Consider the following 18,834-nt stretch of genomic DNA (forward strand, 5'->3'; position numbering starts at 1 on the left):
AATAGGGTTTGATAGTGAGGTTAGATCTATGGTCAAGCAACCTAAGCAGTAATTTCTAGCGTCAGTTTGTTACCTGTCCTCAGCAAAAAACGTATTACGAAGAAAGAAAATGTAGGTTGTGTTTATTGTGAATAGGAAGGGCCTGGTGGATACCAGTTTAATGGGAATACAAGAAGAAAAAAAACAGTCTATGCCAGTCTGTCAGATAGGATTTAAGTATTAAAAGTTATGTGCAAAGAAACTTGAGCTTCGACAGCAAACCACGGTGCCATACCCGGTCGAACGATTGAGCCACATAGAGAAAGACACCCGAACTGGTTCTGCCAAAAATGAATTCTTCATAATGTATGCTGTATATTGGAATAAAATGATCGAAAACCAACCCTGTGATGATTTTATGAAGGGCAGGAAGGAGGCTGATACTGGTATAAGCCTGGATTTGGGTTTTTAGGATAATTTTAATTACAGAGAGGGGACTGCCTTGCAATTTTACCTCCTGCAAGTGAATAAAATAGTGTTTTATATAAAACAAGACAAAATAAAGTCCCCAGTTATACAACCATACAAAGTTGACTTTTTGACCATAGATTTCTTCGGGCGGGTTCACTTTTGCAATTCGATTGCAATCGTCGAGAGACGTGGTTGTAGAACTCCTTCAACCTGATGATGAGCTAAAAGCTCGATATCCGTATTGTTGGAAAACAACTTACTGTGAGTAGGAACTATCTTTTTAAAAGGATAGATTTCTTCTTCAGTGGTAAGAGTCGGACTACACCCAAGTATTACGAAGCATGTTGTCCGTAGTAAAGAAAAATTCCAATCTCGCTCGCATGATGATGATGATGTTGATGGATATTATCTGGAAGTTTGGGTTTTGTTCCCCAAGCACTGTTGCATTCTGGCTTATTATACTTTCCTAGTTCAGTGCAATCGACTTGATCCTTTTCTAAGAAGTACTAGGTCCTTAACTGTCGTTGCTACGATTCCTTTCCCTGGGTTTTCTTTGTATCCCAGGTTATGTATCCATTGAGCAGTTGCTTCGTTTTCGAAGATGACATGGTTGACTTTCTTCCTCCTCATTGCATAACGTACAAATTGGTCAACATTGAATATACTCATGTTATGTAGGTGTTTTCTCTGATTCCAGTGACCGGTATAAGGTCCTGTCAATCTTCTGGATTAGACCTTTTTAACCGTAGAAGTGAATTTTCTAGTCTTGGTGAGGGTTGTTTTAATATAAGCTTACTGTGTTTAACATTTGTAGAGTTTCCACTTCTCCTTTCGTCTTTTTTGGATTCATTCCGTGGTGAAAATTCTATTTCTGTTTATGCTATCCCAAGAATAGATTCGGAGCCTATGATCTTGCAGATTCTCCTCTGGCTCCCTCGTATACGTGCGTGTGTATTAAATTATATAGAATATAAGAAAAATTAGCGCATGCAATGGCAAATTGCACTTTGTTTATCCTTTAACTTAGAATAGAAAATGTTCGTGGAAATAGGGTACATTGTCGATTCAAATCGGGTTGCGTTTACGGTCGATGAATTTAGTAAAACGAAGAAGCCCTGGGACTTCGTAGGTGGTCCAATTACAGGGAGGAAAGATAATTGTCGCGGTGTTGGGAGGGAATAATGGTCGTCGGTGTGTTTTGAGATGCCGTCCACGGTAGTTTCTACTTTCCACGGTCATTGTGTACACGTGTTGGTGTAATTTCTCGGAATATTCAAGCACACCTGAGGACGCCGTGAACAGATGAAGTAAGATATTTTGATCGGAATTGATTCTCTCCGCACCATAACCAGAGGGGGAAAGGTCCTTCGGCACACCGGCTGGGCAGACGGACCAGAGATGATCGATTTCAACCACAATACCGTCGGTATTTTTATTTTCACGATAGCCCTATGCAGCACTTTTTTTCCTTTTTTTAATAGTCGGCCGAGCGTTTTTTTCTTGAAACAAATTTTCTTGATTTCCTTGAGGAAAATCCTCTTCGTGTATGTGCGTGGATTCGGTAGAGGAAATCCCCAAGAAAATCACGATTTGAGGATTTCCTGTACGTGTCCATACACACCTTCATAAAGGTTTCGATTGGTCAGGCCAAAGTCGGAGGTTAAGATGTCATCTTAATTCTCCATGTTGGACGATTTAGTTGCCCGGAAAAGATCGTGAATTGGCCAAAGGTTCAAGGTAAACCGTATGCTGCAATCATGCTTCTCCATCCGAAGTATGACCATTTAAAAAAAAAAATCTGTATTTGTCAAAAATCCTATGAACGGACGGACTACATCCAAGAATCATGCTGCGCATAGTTCGCTGTGACAAGTTCCCTTCTCACTCGCATGATAATGATGATGATGAATACTACGAAATGGGGTTTTTATGTTCCCTAAGCACAACAGACTTCTGGCTTATTGTTCTTTAGTTAAGATAAATTGACGCGATCCTTCTCTTAAAAAGTATGAGTTCATTGACTGTCGTTGCTGCAAATTCTTTTCTTTAGTTTTCTTTGCATCCCAGGTTAAGTCTCCATTGAGCGGTTACTTCGCATTCGAAGGTGACATGGGTGGCTGTTTCTTCCTCCTCGTTACATAACTTACCAATGAATCAGTGAGTATTATCTATGAATTATTGCAATGAAAGACATGTTTCGATTGTCCGATTCGGAGCTTTTGATGTCATCGTAATTCAGCATTTTGGACGATTTTGGTAACCGGATAAGATCGCGCATTGCCGAAAGGTCCAAGGCAAATCGCGTGTGTATCCAGCAACCATGTTTCTCTATCAAAACTATAACCAGTTTAAATGAACAAAAAATGGCAGTAAGTAAACAAATCAACAGTGTGTACAAAGAGGATTAAAAGTATTCATGCTTACCAAGTTTGGCAGAACCTGTGACTATATCCCAGATGGCAGATCTATTAACATTGAAATGGGTAGTGCTAAAAACAAAACAAAAAAACAGTATGACAAGAAATGTAAACGCGTCAGCGTCTTGCCCTGCTTATAACCCTGACGTCAGCCCATCTGACTATATTTTTAGTTTTAGCGAGGTTTTTATGCCTCTCAACGGAGTAGTCACGTAATTCAAATTCTCAATGAAAGGTTAGGATTACCTAAATAGCCACTGCAAATAAAAAAAAAAAATGGAATTTAATTAAACTTCAGCCACAAAAGAAAATCAGGATTAATTTTTGACATTAGTCGTGTCAGGCTGATGCAGAGACAATGGATAGGGTAATGATAATATTATAATACAAATAGGAATAATATTAAAATAATATTATAATACAAATAAAAATTTCTTTCACAAACAAAATATGTAATATCTTATATAAACAAAACAATAACGCCCTTACGCTAATGCTTGTCTCATGCCAGCTTTTTCCCAGTAGTTTTTATGTTTTTTATTTACCCAAGATCCCAGTTCTTGTATATCACCAAATGGACTTTGGCTTATGTGTTGTTCCTTTTTTAGGAAGAATGCCTTGTTGCCTTAAAGAACCTCATGGCTTGGGACCCACCTCAGCGTCAAGCTATTTGAAGATTCTAGCTTTTTAGGGTTTTTAGACAGTTCCTAAATGAGCTGTCTAAGGCTTGGCACTTTAATTATTTTTATTTTATTTATTTCAAAGGCACAAATAGGGCACCCTACGAGCTGTTTATTGTGCCCATGTGAGCCATTTTGCTCAAAGTAAGTCCTATTTATCAAAACTGTCTACTATGTCACTAACCTCGTTATCCCCAATAACCTCAACATTCCTTTTGTTAACGGACTGATACGATAACTCCTTCCAAAACCTCGGCAAGTTTTCAATCCATCCTAGCTCAAGCACTTTCTACACTTATCCTCCTTACCTCCTTACTTACAATGCATATGAATGTTTATACGGCCTGCAATGCGAAAATCGGGTAGTCTAAAATGCCCATAGGTCCAGGAACCATTCTGTAAAATTTCTTCTTTCTCCCATTGGGTTATTTTTGCGAGTAGTATTTTTGCTTGTCTCATGCCTGTCTTGTCCCATTTGGGCTTAAGTTGTTCCGAGGCTCCTTTTTTTAGCAAGTATATCTGCTGCATCGTACTTCCCTCATGGCCTGGACCTATCTTTGCGTCAAGAGCCAAGTTTTTTAGGGTATTAAAGCAGTTCCGGACAGGTTTTGAGGCCTAGTAGTGGCTGTGTGTAAAAATTATTATTGTCACACATTCGAGAAGTTTGTTAATTATTTCATGTGTACATGTGTGGTCGAGGGCCATATAGTGCTCATAGCAGCTTCTTTATGCCCAGGTACAATTTCCAATCTTTGGGCCATCTGTATGCCACATAAGAGCTGCAGGTTTTTCCACTTTTGTATTGTCGTTTCCATGTAGCATTCTTTTCAATGAATATGTCGAATGCCCTAGTGATGCCTAGCTATTCTTTGGACTGTAGTTGTTCCTCTGACTTCCTTGTAACTACATATATGATCAGGGTTCATGCTCTCGAGTAGTTGGGCATCATACTAAACTACCAAATTTTAGCAGCGTCTGAGCAAAAACACTAACATCTTAGTAGTTAGCAGTAACAACTGCTAAGTTGATTAAGGTATAAAAGTTAAATCAATATCACCATGTTCATAGTCTAGATAAACAATTTTAAGAGTTAAAAATTTCGTATTTTACTAAGGATTTTTAAAGAACCAAATCAAATTTATTGCTTTAAAATCTTAGAATTCTTTTGGCAAGAGGTGCATATTTTACAATAAGCATATAATAAACATAATTATAATAGTGTATTATTATATCAGGAGGGATTTATAACAAATAAAGGAGGCGGCTTTGAGGAGGAGACTGGATCCTATAACGATGGCTTTCGACTTCCTAGCATTTAATTCTAGGTTGTTTTATCTGCCCATTCGTTTATTCCTCAGGTTCAGATCTTCCTGAATTCTGGGGATAGCCAAAAGAAGGTCGGAGGGATGGAAGGAGTGATAAATGTGGGAGTCGCCGGTGATAATCACAATGCTGAATGGCGACGGGGAGATGAATGATGTAAATGTTGAACACGAGACGGGAAATGCTACAGCTTTGAGGAACACCTGAAGTTACCTGTATGGTCATCAGGAATAGTAACTGCTTGAAGGGAGCTGGTAAGGAAAAAGTGGAATCATCGGATCGTACTATTGTAAAAGGTTTCAAGGTTGAACAGAATTGATGAATGATCGATGGAGTCGTAGGCTTTGGTAAAATTAAACAGAATTAGTTGGTCCCTAGGACACTAGTAATTTTAACTATGGCGGATTTGGTGGAGAAACAATGTCGGAAGCTGGATTGGAGGGGGTTAAGTAGAGTGAAATGTTCTGGATAGGTGGTATGAGATTGAACTAACCTTTCAAGGGGTTTGTATAAGTTAAATAGGATTGATATGGGGCGGTAATCGTTAGGAGAGGTTGGGAGTTCTGATGATGGGGTGCTTAAGGGTCTTTTTCCAAGATGAAGGAAAAATGAATGCAGTAGGGCCGGTACTATAGATGCAGATGTATATGTAATGTTCGGCGTGTGTAACCTACGCCTTATGAGATCTATTGTATCCCCCGTTCTGTACCTATAGCACACTCCTAGTTCTTCAAGAACCTTGATTAGTAGTCCCGGTTTCAGTGATTCAATTTCTTCTATGGCTTCGCTGAACCAAAATTATTCCTCCTCCGGGCAAATGTGGCGCCATTGTTTGTTAGTAGGCGTGTTGGTGTCCCCTCTGCTTCTTTGCAGAATCTGCACCTTTTGGGTTATACCAATCTTCTGATGCACATTCAGTTCTCAGTGTCCTGTTACGAATTCTGTTAGGATTCGAAGATTTTTCCTTCTTCCTTTGATACATTATATATTTTTTCCTTTCCAAATTTGCTTGAAGGTTCTTGATTTGTTTGTGTCCAAAGAGTGAATTCCACTGTTTACTCATTTTCAATTTGTCTATTGTTTAAGATACTCACTGATAGTTTGAATCGCTATGCCACAGAAAGGCTCAGGACCTGCGAGCGGTATAGAATTCCTTTATCCTTTCTCTCTTTTCCCTCTACAACTATACGTCCTGAGACCCAACAGGGGTGACTTTATTTTATATACCTAATCTATTTAGTTTAGTCTTGAAATTAAACACAAACTTTGAACTAATGATGTTTGAACTATCTGACATTATAGCTATATTCTTGTTTTTGTACCAGATCAGATTGAACTGCGTACATCATTTAAGTAAAAGGACCTCTGCCTGGAAGATGCTGGTGTATTTTCCCTTGGGTTCTGAGTATTTGGTTCCTGCCCCGTTCCTTTCTGCGTTTTAGATCCATCAGTGCATTAGCAGATCGTGCCGTTCACAACGGCGAGGTCTTTCCCTCTTTTACATGCTTTTTTTGGTACTTTGGTGTGTCCAGAAACTGTTTGAATTCAAACATCCCGTTTATGTCATCCCTTGGGGTGATGAGTATCGGATGTTCCTTCATTAGGCTGTTAGTGTCATTTTCTTCATACCAGCTGTGACCTGCCCTCTAGTTATACAAAAAGATGCGAGTCTCTGTATTTTCGTGATTTCTGTAGGCCGATAGTATAACTGGGAATGTTCGGTATTTCTCGAGTAATTTTACATGCGTTTCTTGTCAAGTTGGTCTTCAATGACTGCGTCTACTTTATGTAAAGAGTGTCTTAGATAAGACGGATTTGAACGAAATAAACCTATTAAGCTGTACCCAATATGGGAGCGTATTTTTATGAAATAGTCAGCAGTACATTTTAGGACTTGCTTAAAGAAAATTAGATTAGCCCCAGGAAACTTTTGTGCAGTCTGTCAGCTTCTAGTAAAATTGCTGATCGGTAATTCCGAGACGGCCAGTGAGTCTTCTTTATTGAAGTGAAAGTCGCATTGTTTTGGTTTATGTCATGACTATCAGTGATGACAGTCGAGGGTATTCGCGGTAGCGGCTGCTGAGGCGGTTATAAAATGGTCGTTCAGCGCTGATGCGACCTGTAAAATGAAAAAGCTCACGTAAACATCAGTCAAGTTTGTTTTGATAAGTCGATAGGTTTATCGACCTCTCGACCCGGAATCTTGAATGGGATTAAATACAGTTGCACAGGAACGTTCCGATTGAAAAAGAACCCGGGTAGGCGGCACATAAAATTCGGTGTAGGCGCTTAAGACAGCCAGAAATTTTATCTGTTTACTATTTGAAGTGGCGAATAGGGCTGAAGTCGAGTGGGTGCTAAAGGCCAGTTCCACATTACAATAATTAACTTATTTATTCTTAAAGCATTCATCGGTGATGTGGGCGGGCTTCCTCAAAACACCTCGACGATTAGGTAAAAGCGTCGGGGCGTGTCGACGATCCGCTGAATTTCGATTGGATTTACTATCCACCACGTCCACAGAGGACCAAAAAATCGCTCGACAACTCAAAGCTGCCAACTTTGCCTAATTGGTTCATCCTGAAAACGAGGATCCTGTCAAAGGACATTTGGTAAGCAGCTAAGCCTGGGACTAGTTCCGTCGCACACCTGTTCACTGGTCTACCACCCTCTTAAAAAATAGATATCTGCCAAATGTCGCTGTCGTGCCATCCCTTTCAAGATTTCACGGGCATAAACAGGCAAAAAAATGAAATTTTAACTTTTATATCAGATTGAAAATATTACACGATTAAATGGAATGACGTAATCGAAATTTTCACAACAAGACATGGGGGTACGTAAGAAAGTGAGTTGTTCCTTCTGGATACCTGACTGATTTCGTTGAACTTTTTGAAAATTTTATTTTTCTAATGAAACCAGGAACCAGACGTCGATAAATATGAATAAAATTTCAATTTGCAACATTTCCCCCGCATAGCACAACCTCACGACCACTTATTATTGCTATTTTATCAATATTGAATTACTTTTAATTATTTTGTTTAAGAGATGTTTAAGAGCTCTTTAAGACAAGTTGAAATTTAAATTGTGATTTTTTTATGGGTATCTCAATTTCTTGTTTAAAATCGTAGCCTGTTTAATATCGGAACTAATAGCTCAGACTGGCACGGTCTGAGGGCCTGCTTATGCAAGTTATAGTATTTAGTACTTTTTTAAATTTAGGCTTTGGTTTACAGTGCGGCAACGAGTTCTAGAAAGCCAGACAAATATGCTGGCGTCCCACAAGGGAGCATTCATCGTCCCATCCTATATATCATGTATACAGTTGACCTACACCCCCTAATAAAAGCATTAAGGACATAACAAATTTATGTTACATAAATTCTATTCTGTGATATATTCTCAGATTATTTATAAATTGGTCCCAGAAAAGTCTTCGTACCGATAAACAAAAAAACTGTTTATCCTAAAAGGAATAACGAGACAATGTCACTAATCACTCAATATAAAATGAGAAAATACTTTATGGACAGTACGAAAAATCAGTTTATATCATTCACTTCTCAAGCGTTATTCTTTGTTTTGATAAAAGTGTTCTGTCGAATACATTATATATACATATACATACATTATATATACATTATTATACAACTCCACTTTACATCGAGAAAAAAGAGATACCGACTTCAATACAAGTCAAATATTTGTTTCTTAGTGACCTGTTGTTTCATAGTTGGTTGAAGTCGTGAGGTCACAACACATTCACACACCATTATGAAACCATAAGAATAGCACCACACTTTATGCCCTGAAGATGACCCGAATAAAGGTCGAAACGGCGGCAAAAAATGAAAAAGGTGTTTTTCTAAAGTACCTCATTCTTGACCGCTCCTCACGACTTTAACAAGTCAAAATTACAAGTCAAATACTTCGAACTACACCTAGACAGCAGACTGACTTGGAAATACAGACTTAAGCACAACAACTTAACAGTAGACTTGGACAACTACGAAGACTGCTCGGACCGAGGTCCATAGTGACGTCAACAGTAAACTAACCTTATACTAGATTTTACTGTGTAATATTTGAAGTGGTACTTCTGCGTTCCGCCAGACCATCATCAAGCGGATCCAATCTTTACAATCAAAAGTACCCAAACAAAGCTTCTTCGACTAACTTCACCGTCCACAACTTCCTCAACAATGATTTTGTCACATTCCCACCCAAGAACCCGACACGTCGCGTTAACCGACGATGGCCTCTAGACCTCCTTGCGTCTTAATTTGTCACACTGAGTGCCGGCATTGGCTGGTTTTTCATGGTATGTGTCCTCCGGGTGCAGTCCTGGATTTGTTAGTGCTGTGACCGTATGAAAAAACGTTTTGTCACCACATTTGTAATATGTACTATATGTATATGGTATAAATATCATAATTTTTGAAAAAAAAATTTTTATAACGGATATGATCAGAAAAGAATTAAAAAAAAGAAACAAGAAAAAATCAAAAAGTCTGTCTTAACGGGCTAAAAATCAGTTTCATTCAAGGCTTTCCAACAACCCTACAGCAGCTAGGAAAAGGTTATGGCACCGAGGAAAACCGTTTTTGAGCCATGCAGACAATATCTGACTGGAGTACGTACAGTGGAGGGCAAGTGGTTTTTTCAATGTGACTGAAATGTGTTGCACCCTTTCGATCGCCATCTAGATCTCACAACCATTCTAGCAGCCAAGTAGTCTTCCTAGTCTTCTGTTAAGATGTCTCTTAAGTCTTATGGGGTGCTCCACATCAGTCAGCTGTGCCGGTATAGAGGTTAGATGACGCGGCTGAATTTCACTTCAGGCTATCAAACCCTATACATGCTGACACATCATTTGATAGGATTTTTTACGCTGAAAACAGTGGTACAGTCGGATTGTACAATGGATTGTCGGATAATTGGTCAAAAAATGGCAAAAGTTTGAAGAAACGCATTTCGTTGTTAATTTCAACAATTTTGGGTTCAATAATTTTTCCAATTATTTCAATATTGGAAGAGTTTTCGGTTTTTTCAAAAAATAAAATTAGGGTTGTACTCTGGACTTACAATTTTAAGCCGTATCACTCTTATCTGTCTCTTGTCCAGGGACTTCGGGACTCTGATTATGACAGGCATTCCTTGCACACATGTCGATTTGGGAGGCTGAAGAAGACGTTCTTCCATACATCCTATGGACTGACAAATCCAAGTTCACCCCAATGGCATACTAAACCTTTGGAATTTTCGAACCCGGGCAGAGGAAAATCCTAGAATTCCATACTACAACGTTTGGTGTGGTCTTCTCGGAAATAAATCAATTGGGCCTTATTTCTGCGAAAATAGTTTAATTGGTGCTCAGTTCTATAATTTTTTGAGGGAGGTTTTACTAACACTATTAGATGATGTTCCTCTGCAACAACGACAAAGAATGACTCCTGCTTGTTGGATGCCCCGCACACAATTCTTTGCAGGTGAGACGTTATTTGAATCGTCACTTCCGGGATAGATGGCTAGGACCGTAATGGCCTCCGTAATGGTGGTCAATCCAATGTCAATTGAATGTTTTTGAGCATCAAAAATCCTATAGACTGATGTATCAGGATGTATAGGGTTGTCGTATTTGAAATTTTGTTGTTGAGCTGGGCCTGAGGCTATCTAAAAAGGACACCCTGTATAGTCTTAACTATCTGAGTTGTTAACAGTGGAGAGCAACACGGGTAAATTTGATCGAACTAACAAGGATTGTTATTAGTTTTTGTTTTTTATAGCATGAAAGTCATCGGAGAACAAAACGAAATTGGCCCGTTCAAAGACACGGTCGACGGTTCGACAACACAATAATTGGCTGGAAAAAAAAGACAGTGAACTATAAATTCAACTGCCCGTAAAACTCAGACACCAAATGTCCTGCAGTTCCATTTATAACTTTTACCACACAGCAATAAAAAAAATGCAAAAACGAATAAAAAAGCAACACGTGTAAGGCGTACAAAACACGAAATAATTGATCTGATACAAAAAATTAACTGTAGGTGATATGTATTTATATATAAAGGATAAACAAAAAATATACGACCGAAAGCTAGTGTTTACAAGTATTTCCATAAGGAGAGGAGGTCCTGCGCCGGAGTTAAACATTTCCGGTTCAACCCACAGGACGAAGGAGATTCGTAGAAGAAAACAGATGACTTCATTCTGTTTGAAAATGCCTCAAAACCCGGTTTTAACCTCTCGTCCCGCTGCTCTTTTTCCCTTTGACCATATAAGGCTCATAATTAGCTTTTTTTGAACTGTCCAATTTAAACAGGACCTACAAAATTGTAGGTACCACAAGTACAAACTTACACAAGTAGAAAATACCATTTGAAAGTGAATTATTGATAACAAACTCGGGCGCTGTCACGGAAATGCGTAGGCTACCAAGGCGTTTCCAAGGTTTGTCACCTACGCTCAGTTTATTTCAAAACAATTAATTCATCCAGTTTTATTTAAAGTGGTGATTTTTTTATTATTCAGATTTGGATGAAACATAAAAAAGTATTAATAGAAGGTGATTTTTCGTAACGACAGGTGATCTTACATCCTACATCAAATTGGTGCTAAATACACTTTAAAAAACCCCGGGAACTTGTATTTATTTGTTTGTTTTACATAATAACTACGTATAAAAATGAAAAGTTGTTTTAAAAGCATGGTTTATGGTTTTAAGTATAGAAGATCCCGGGCAGATGGTTCCGTAGATGTGCCGCACTTACCATCCACGATGTTTTACAGCGGTTTAGGGCCACCTGAAGTCTCGATGGAAGAGAAGGTAGTGGTCGACCGCGTTGTACGACGGCTAGAGACCATTTCATTGCTCATACCATACTAAAGACCCGTCATTTATCGGAGAGGTAGTCAACTTCAAAACGGTGTTGGCTTCGTGAGAGAGGCTCTAGTCCCTTAGAGGTCCGGCAGGTTCTCTACTACGTGAGAGGTATCGAGTAGAATACGACTATTCTCAATTCAGCTTGGCCACTTGAACAATGAGGGGCTGTTCTCTTCGCAGATGAAGGTTTGATTTTTGGCTATCCGATGGCCGCGACCGTGTGCGGAAAAGACGTGGATTTGCTTCATAGGCCACAGTCACAGCCTTTTCAAAGACAGTCAGTTAAATTGAAGGGTAGAATCGGTGTCCATGCCTGTTTATTATTATTACTGATTATCACGCAGCATGTATCTTAGACTGAACTAAGTTATACTGAGGAAGTTCTTCTTTGCCGTGGTCCTTCGCGTTAATGCATGATAATGCTCGACTGCGTGAAGCTCGAGCAGTCACCCATTATTTGGAGGATGTACGGATGTAGGTCAGAACGTTCTCCTGACATCCTTTATCGGACAGACTGTATAACACGACAGTCCTTGTCCTTTTATTTAGAGTGGACGCCAAGTAGAGGTACTAAATATATAGAATCTTCCATGTCCGTGTTCCCGTAACTGTCCTGCAAATGAGAAGTCCTCTAAGGACTGGACCTTCTTCCGAGTTAGCAAAAGATCGGACTACTCCGAAGCCGTCTGGGAGCGGAAGAGCTCGGATGTGGATCATTTGTATACGGATATATATGGATTTATACCTCTGATATTCCGACTAACTATCCACCTTGCGACACAGCTGTGCCATCTTCTGATCAATTGCTGCTTCGGAAGAACTCCAAGCATTCTGACGTATTTTATGTTTTAAATTCAACTTTTAAATGCAACTTCAGATTTGCCCAGATAGCATCATATTCTTCTTGCAGAAGTGATTGGGGTGATTGCTTAGTCGTTGTCGTTGGTGATGAAGATTATAGGAAATTTTTAGGACTTCAGTGACTTCACGTTTACCCAGATAGCGTCTTATTCTTCTCGTTCTTTATTAGTGGTAGATTAGATTTGCTGCTCTGTCGTAAGTTAGCCGCAGACAAAAAGCCAAGCTTTAGATACTTATTATATTAAAGTTTATAGGTGGTCTTTGGCTTATCTTTAATATTATTGAAAGAAAGAAATACACGACCTAAATTGATTTTTTTTATTGACCTGTAGTATCCATGGTTATTGTTGAATGTTGTATCTCTTTGGAGGTCCAAACATCGAACAAGAAATCAAATAAACGACCTTTCGTTCCATGGTATCTGCATGAAAGTATTTGTTTTTTCCTTTCAGTAATTCCGACTTCCTTCCCTCTCAGAGGCGATGAGGCTGTTCAAAAGGAGGAGTTCCGACCCGAACCCCCAGCTGGTCAGCTTGGCACCGCTTTCTATAGAAGACACAGAAGAAGAATGCCATCTGAAACAGTGGCAGCAGAGGTCGGGACAGGCGTCTCCGGTGTCCGTCGGTTCTTCGACTCCGTTATCCAGCTCACCGTCTTTATACAGAAAAGGTAAGCCGAAATTATTCAATCAAAAGGATAAATATTTTCCTTGGTTGTTGATTGTTTTTTTCTTTTTTTCTTTTTCTTTAAAGAATACGTTGTGTTAGAAAATATCGCCGATGTTTTATGGTGACTTGAATGCCAATTACGATAAGGTAGCGATACAGTTACATGTTTTGGCTAATTGACTTCTTGATAGATGATTTACAAATTGAACATATGCAATACTTTATCACCTCAAAACCAAGTGGGCCAGGACAACTTTTACCTTTACATACATAAGTTGAGTCCTAAACATTCAACTTGTCCTTCAGCAGGTAGCGTAGTACGATTGAGTATACAACGTCGTAATGACAGTTGCCAAAACTTGGTCCTTTTCAAAATCTTATGATGAGAAGATTTCAGTAGTTCCTCCAGTCCAATGTTATTTTCTATTTATGTTTTATCGAAATACTGCCTACACCGTAGTACGTTCGTAATATCCGAGAGCAGTTGGTCGAATTTAGATAGAGATTAAAATATAAATCCATGTGAACCAAAAAAGATTACTTATAAAATACTGTGTAGCTTGAGTGATACTAAATTTTAGAAAATGCTATAAAGCTCGAGCGGTATTGAATTGTAATTTTCCTGGGATTGGCTTAATCGAAAACTCACATTTTCTTTAACATATGATCAAGTTATTTTAGATAAAATTAAACCGATTTTTTGGATTTTGTAGCAAAGTCAGATAAATAGTCTTATAAAAAATAACAACTCAGGTAAGTAATCTTAAAAAATTTAAAATTAATTTACCTTAAAATGTGTGCTGTTGTACTTGCTCTGGATGTTAAACGGGGCCACTTTGACATTGAACAACTCCAGGCTAATGGAAAATGATAGTCATGCAACTTCCCCCCCCCCCGGCGACTAAGTAATAAGTGCCGACTTACATAAGACAACGAATGTGGCCTGGAATTACTGGAACGACACGAAAGGTATTAGTGAAGTTCCTCAGGGAACGGCACGAGAAAAATTTATGCAGGTCTATAACCTAGTAGGAAACAGGCGTAATTACTACTTTTCAGCATGAGTTTTTTTAATTTTATTACTACGTATACTTTTAGTTCCTTCGTACGAGATCTCGTTCTTTTTACAATGGAATTATTTTTTCAGTTTACAATTTCAAAATGAGAGAGGCCTTCATAAAATCGAACTTGCCACACTTGCCCGATGCAACATTATACCCGAAGCCACCCGATGCAAATCAAAAGTCCAATTTTCCATAAAATTGTATTACTCCTGTGCACATCTGCCCGATGCCACGCAACGCTACCTATTCTACGCTAAGTAATCCCCACTGTTTAGATTTTCGTCGGGTAGCATCGAGTACAGTCGAAGATAAAAGAACCGGTCACTCATATTTTAAAAACACCGGAATAACTTTATTTAAAACAATTAAATTTACCTAACAATTTATTACATGGTTGTACTCATCAAATTTAACTAACAAATTTATTTCATGGTTTTGCTCTTACAATTAAACCATTTTCGTCGAGTAGCGTCAGAACATGACACTCATATTTTTTTTTGTAGTTTATTTCAAACTGTGTATATGTAATTTTATCGTTATATTAATTGCAACATTCTTATTTTATTGTAAACCAAATTAAATGAGATCAAAAATGCTTGAGTTTTCATAAAAAATATTTAATTATGATGGTTAGGCAGCAAATTTATCAAAACACTGGAATCACTTTATTGAAAACAATTAAATTTAACTAACAATTTATAGTTTTGTTCAAAATAGTGCATTAAGAACAAACGAGGCGTTGCGATTGTGATACTGATTTGTGATACGGGATGTGTGACTGTACGTGGCGTGCGCTCGACGTCGCATAGATGTGCACACCCTACCAAAACGTGGCAAGGCGTCGGGTAGCATCGCATAGCGTTGCATCGGGTTAAGCCAGAAACACACTTCCCCGATGCTACGCCATGCGACGCTTCCCGATGCTACCCGACGCAAATCCAAACTCCGGTTTTCCATAAGGTTGCATTACCCCCGTGCACATCTACCCGATGCTACCCGACGCAAATCCAAACTCCGATTTTCCATAAGGTTGCATTACCCCCGTGCACATCTACCCGATGTTATGCCACGCTAACCTATCCGACAAACTGCGATCCCCACTGCCCACATTTTCGTCGGGTCGCATCGAGTACAGTCGAAGACAAAAGAACCGGACACTCATATTTTTATTCAAACTACATGCATTATTGTCGTTATATTAATTAGAACATATTTATTTTAATATAAACCAAATTAACTGTGATTAAAAATTAATTAGTTTTTATTTAAAAAATTAATTTTAATGGTTTGGTAGAAAATTAATCAAAACACCGGAATACGATTTTTTGATATAATGAATTTAACTAACAATTTATTGTACTCGCTTCGGCGGTACATATACTAAAATTGGAACAATTTATTACACGGTTTTGCTCATAAAATTTAATTAACAATTTATTTCATAGTTTTGCTCGTAAAATTACACCATTTTGTAATGTCGGGTAGCATCAGAACAGGACACTCATATTTTTTGTAGTTTATTTCAAACTAAGTACATGTAATTTTGTCGTTATATTAATTACAACATGTTATTTTAATGTAAACCAAATTAAACGAGATCAAAAATGCATAAGTTTTTATAAACATTGTTTAATTATGATGGTTAGGAGTAACTTTATTTAAAACAATTAAGTTTAACAAACAATTTATTACATGGTTGTGCTCATAAAATTTAACTAACAATTTATTACATAGCTGTACAAGGTTTTGCTCAAAATAGTGCATTAAGAACAAAACGCGACGTGTGCTTGCGTCGGATAGATGTGCACACCCCACCAAAACGTGGCAAGGCGTCGGTTAGCATCGGGTGGCGTCGCATGGTGTAGCATCGGGTAAGTGTGTTCCCGGCTTATAGTAGGGTGTGCACGGGGGTAATTCATTCTTATGGAAAATTGGACATTGGATTTGCATCTGGTGGCTTCGGGTAGCGTTGCATCGGGTAAGTGTGATCCCCGCTTAATTCTGAGCTTATGGTTGGTTTATGAAGATCTCATAAGTTTTAGCTACGCCAGAACAATAAATTCTGCTTGGATTTCCTTGTGCACTCAAAAAAGTAATACTAACAAAACCGCTTTTTCTCTGGTAAAGTTTCTTTCATAAACGAAGGTGAATGCATAATGAGCTCCTAAACGAACTCGAATGCCAACATAAAAAGCATGAAATTCTGATATTCGGGATTCTTGCGTATCGAGTCCTTTTATAATCCTGTCGATAGTAACCCGTCTAGATGTCTCTTAAGTATCATCCCGGGGGCGGTTGGATGGTGGGACTTTTCGTCTTATTTCCTAAATTTATTCAACTGTATTGAAAGGCTGGCATAACGACGAATTCTTCTTCAAATTTTCCTTGTTAGAAAGAATTTCTTACTGCCCTGTTGATATGTATTTTACTTATGCAATTTAATAGTATTTTTCCTTGTTTCAGGACTCTCGACGTGGGGAAAGAAAGTGGGCAAAAAATGGGAACATTTGAAGAAAAGCGATTCGATCGAAATTTTGGAAACGGGCCCCAACAAGACGAACAGCGGCAAATCGACGAATTCCAAGAGAGTTTCCAGAGTCGAATCGCTCCGGCACATGTTCGCCCGTGGCAACTCGCACGTCCTGTCCCAGGATAGAAAGGAAAGCGGAAAATCCGGAAAACCTCCGACGGACTCCAAGAGGAACGGGACCGATTGGGTGAAAAACGAGTGTCAAAAGGGGATTTCGGATCTTTACCAATTGAACAGCATGCTAATGAAAAGTAAAAGTCGTAAAACCGACAAAAAGTCTAAAGACGAGGACTCAATATTCAAAAGGAAGACCATCGGCACAGTCGTGGAAAATCCGAACGAACCAGACTGCAACGCTAAAAGCACTTTCAGTCAAATATTACCCTCGAACAGAGACAAAACGGAAGGCGGGAGCTGTCTGTCGAAGCTGACGAATAACGCGTCGAAATGCGGCGGCGGCACGACTGCCAAGCCGACCTGTTCGTCGTTGGACAAGTCGAAAAAAAATTACCAAGACAAGAAAAGCCCGGCCTCGGAAGAGAAAACGAAAAGGAACGGCTTTTCCCCCAATCCGCCTGCGACGGCGAAAAAATCGATCCCCGCTTCCGTCCCGTCTATACCCGTCAGTCTCAGGACTCAGCCTCATCTCAAAGAGATTTACAACTTTTTAAACAATTTCATCATAATGAAATCTGAAGAGAGCGGGTACGAGAGCGACAACATGCGGACCGGTGCGGGAAGCCCTCCGGATCCGGAGTCGGACGGCTTCAGGAAGAAGGAGGCGAACGGGGTCCCAGACCTGCTGCCCAGCCTCGGGAAGACGAGGACTCCGGTCGTCTATCCGACTGCGAAAAAAGGACAGAACGAAGGAGGAGACGACGCGAACGTCACACCGCTTCCTTCCGAGTATTATGCCACGGATATGGCGACTGGGAAAAAAGACCTGGACAACACCTTCAAACGCAGCATAGCCCTCGAGAAAGAATTCAAAAAGTTCGACATTGTCAAAAACGAAAACACCGAGCTCGGAATTTACATAGAAAAAATCGAAACGGGCCCAACCAAGGGAACTTACTTGGTCTCAAACGTCGAACCAGGTGGTGTTATCGACAGGTAATTAACACATTTTTATTAACAATAGATAGCTTTTTTCGTCAAATTAACATTTTTTAAATTACAAATAACCCCTTTTAACATGAAATTAAACTTTTTAACTTCCAATTGTCCATTTTTTATCTTCAAATTAACCCACCATTTTTAAATTGGAATTAACCCCTTTTTAATTTCAAATGAAACCATTTTCATCAAATTAATCCTTTTATTGCATGAATTTTTTAATTTCATGTTAAGCTTTTTTCATAAATTCATTTACGTTTTAGTAGTCAATTGACCAAGTTACTTCTTTCAATTAATTATTCTTTCTATGTAAGATATTGGTTGAAATAAAAAATGGCAAAAAGAGGGAAAATTCGAACGGTTGTACGTTGAGATGGAGAGTTTGTGTCCGAGAGGATCGACGTCACGATAGCTCAAGTGGGAGAGCAGCGGCGTATTTAGCCGAAGGTCGTAGGTTCGAATCCCGCTCGTGACACTGAGTTTTTTCATAAAATTAACCAACCTTTTTAATTATTATTTGGAGATCGTGAGATGCTGTCTGGTTTGACGTAGGTTTAGAAAAACATTTTCTTTGTCGTACCAACGTTTCGATCATTATTTAGATTATCTTCAGGGCCTGGGATTTATAAATATTGTTTAAACTATACAAATACATGTAAGATGTGAAAAATGAATTTATACAATGTTAGAAATTTTAGACTCATTCAAAGTGTTTTCTGTGTAGATGTGTCATTACTGTGTGTCACAGGAAACAAACACTTTGTGCGAGTACAAATACTTTGATTAAACATAAAATTTCTATATTGTGTATATCATTGTATAAATTCATTTTCACA

The 18,834-nt window shown here is 38.8% G+C and overlaps 1 protein-coding gene across 2 annotated transcripts in view; it reads left to right on the plus strand.

Moving 5' to 3' along the window:
- Positions 1-18,834, plus strand: part of LOC106666894 — a 49,145-nt gene that overhangs the window by 17,943 nt on the left and 12,368 nt on the right. Inside the window, exons 3-4 of one of the 2 annotated variants that reach the window (XM_014394422.2) lie at positions 13,098-13,289; positions 16,816-17,995. In XM_014394422.2, the coding sequence (XP_014249908.1) occupies positions 13,103-13,289; positions 16,816-17,995 (1,367 nt within the window). In that variant the 5' untranslated portion in view covers positions 13,098-13,102. Of the gene's footprint in view, positions 1-13,072; positions 13,290-16,815; positions 17,996-18,834 lie in introns of both variants that reach the window. The other variant, XM_014394421.2, reaches the window with a different exon arrangement.

Source organism: Cimex lectularius, unplaced genomic scaffold (genome assembly GCF_000648675.2).
Source record: "Cimex lectularius strain Harlan isolate CLEC.00 unplaced genomic scaffold, Clec_2.1 scaffold115, whole genome shotgun sequence".
NCBI lineage: Eukaryota > Metazoa > Arthropoda > Insecta > Hemiptera > Cimicidae > Cimex > Cimex lectularius.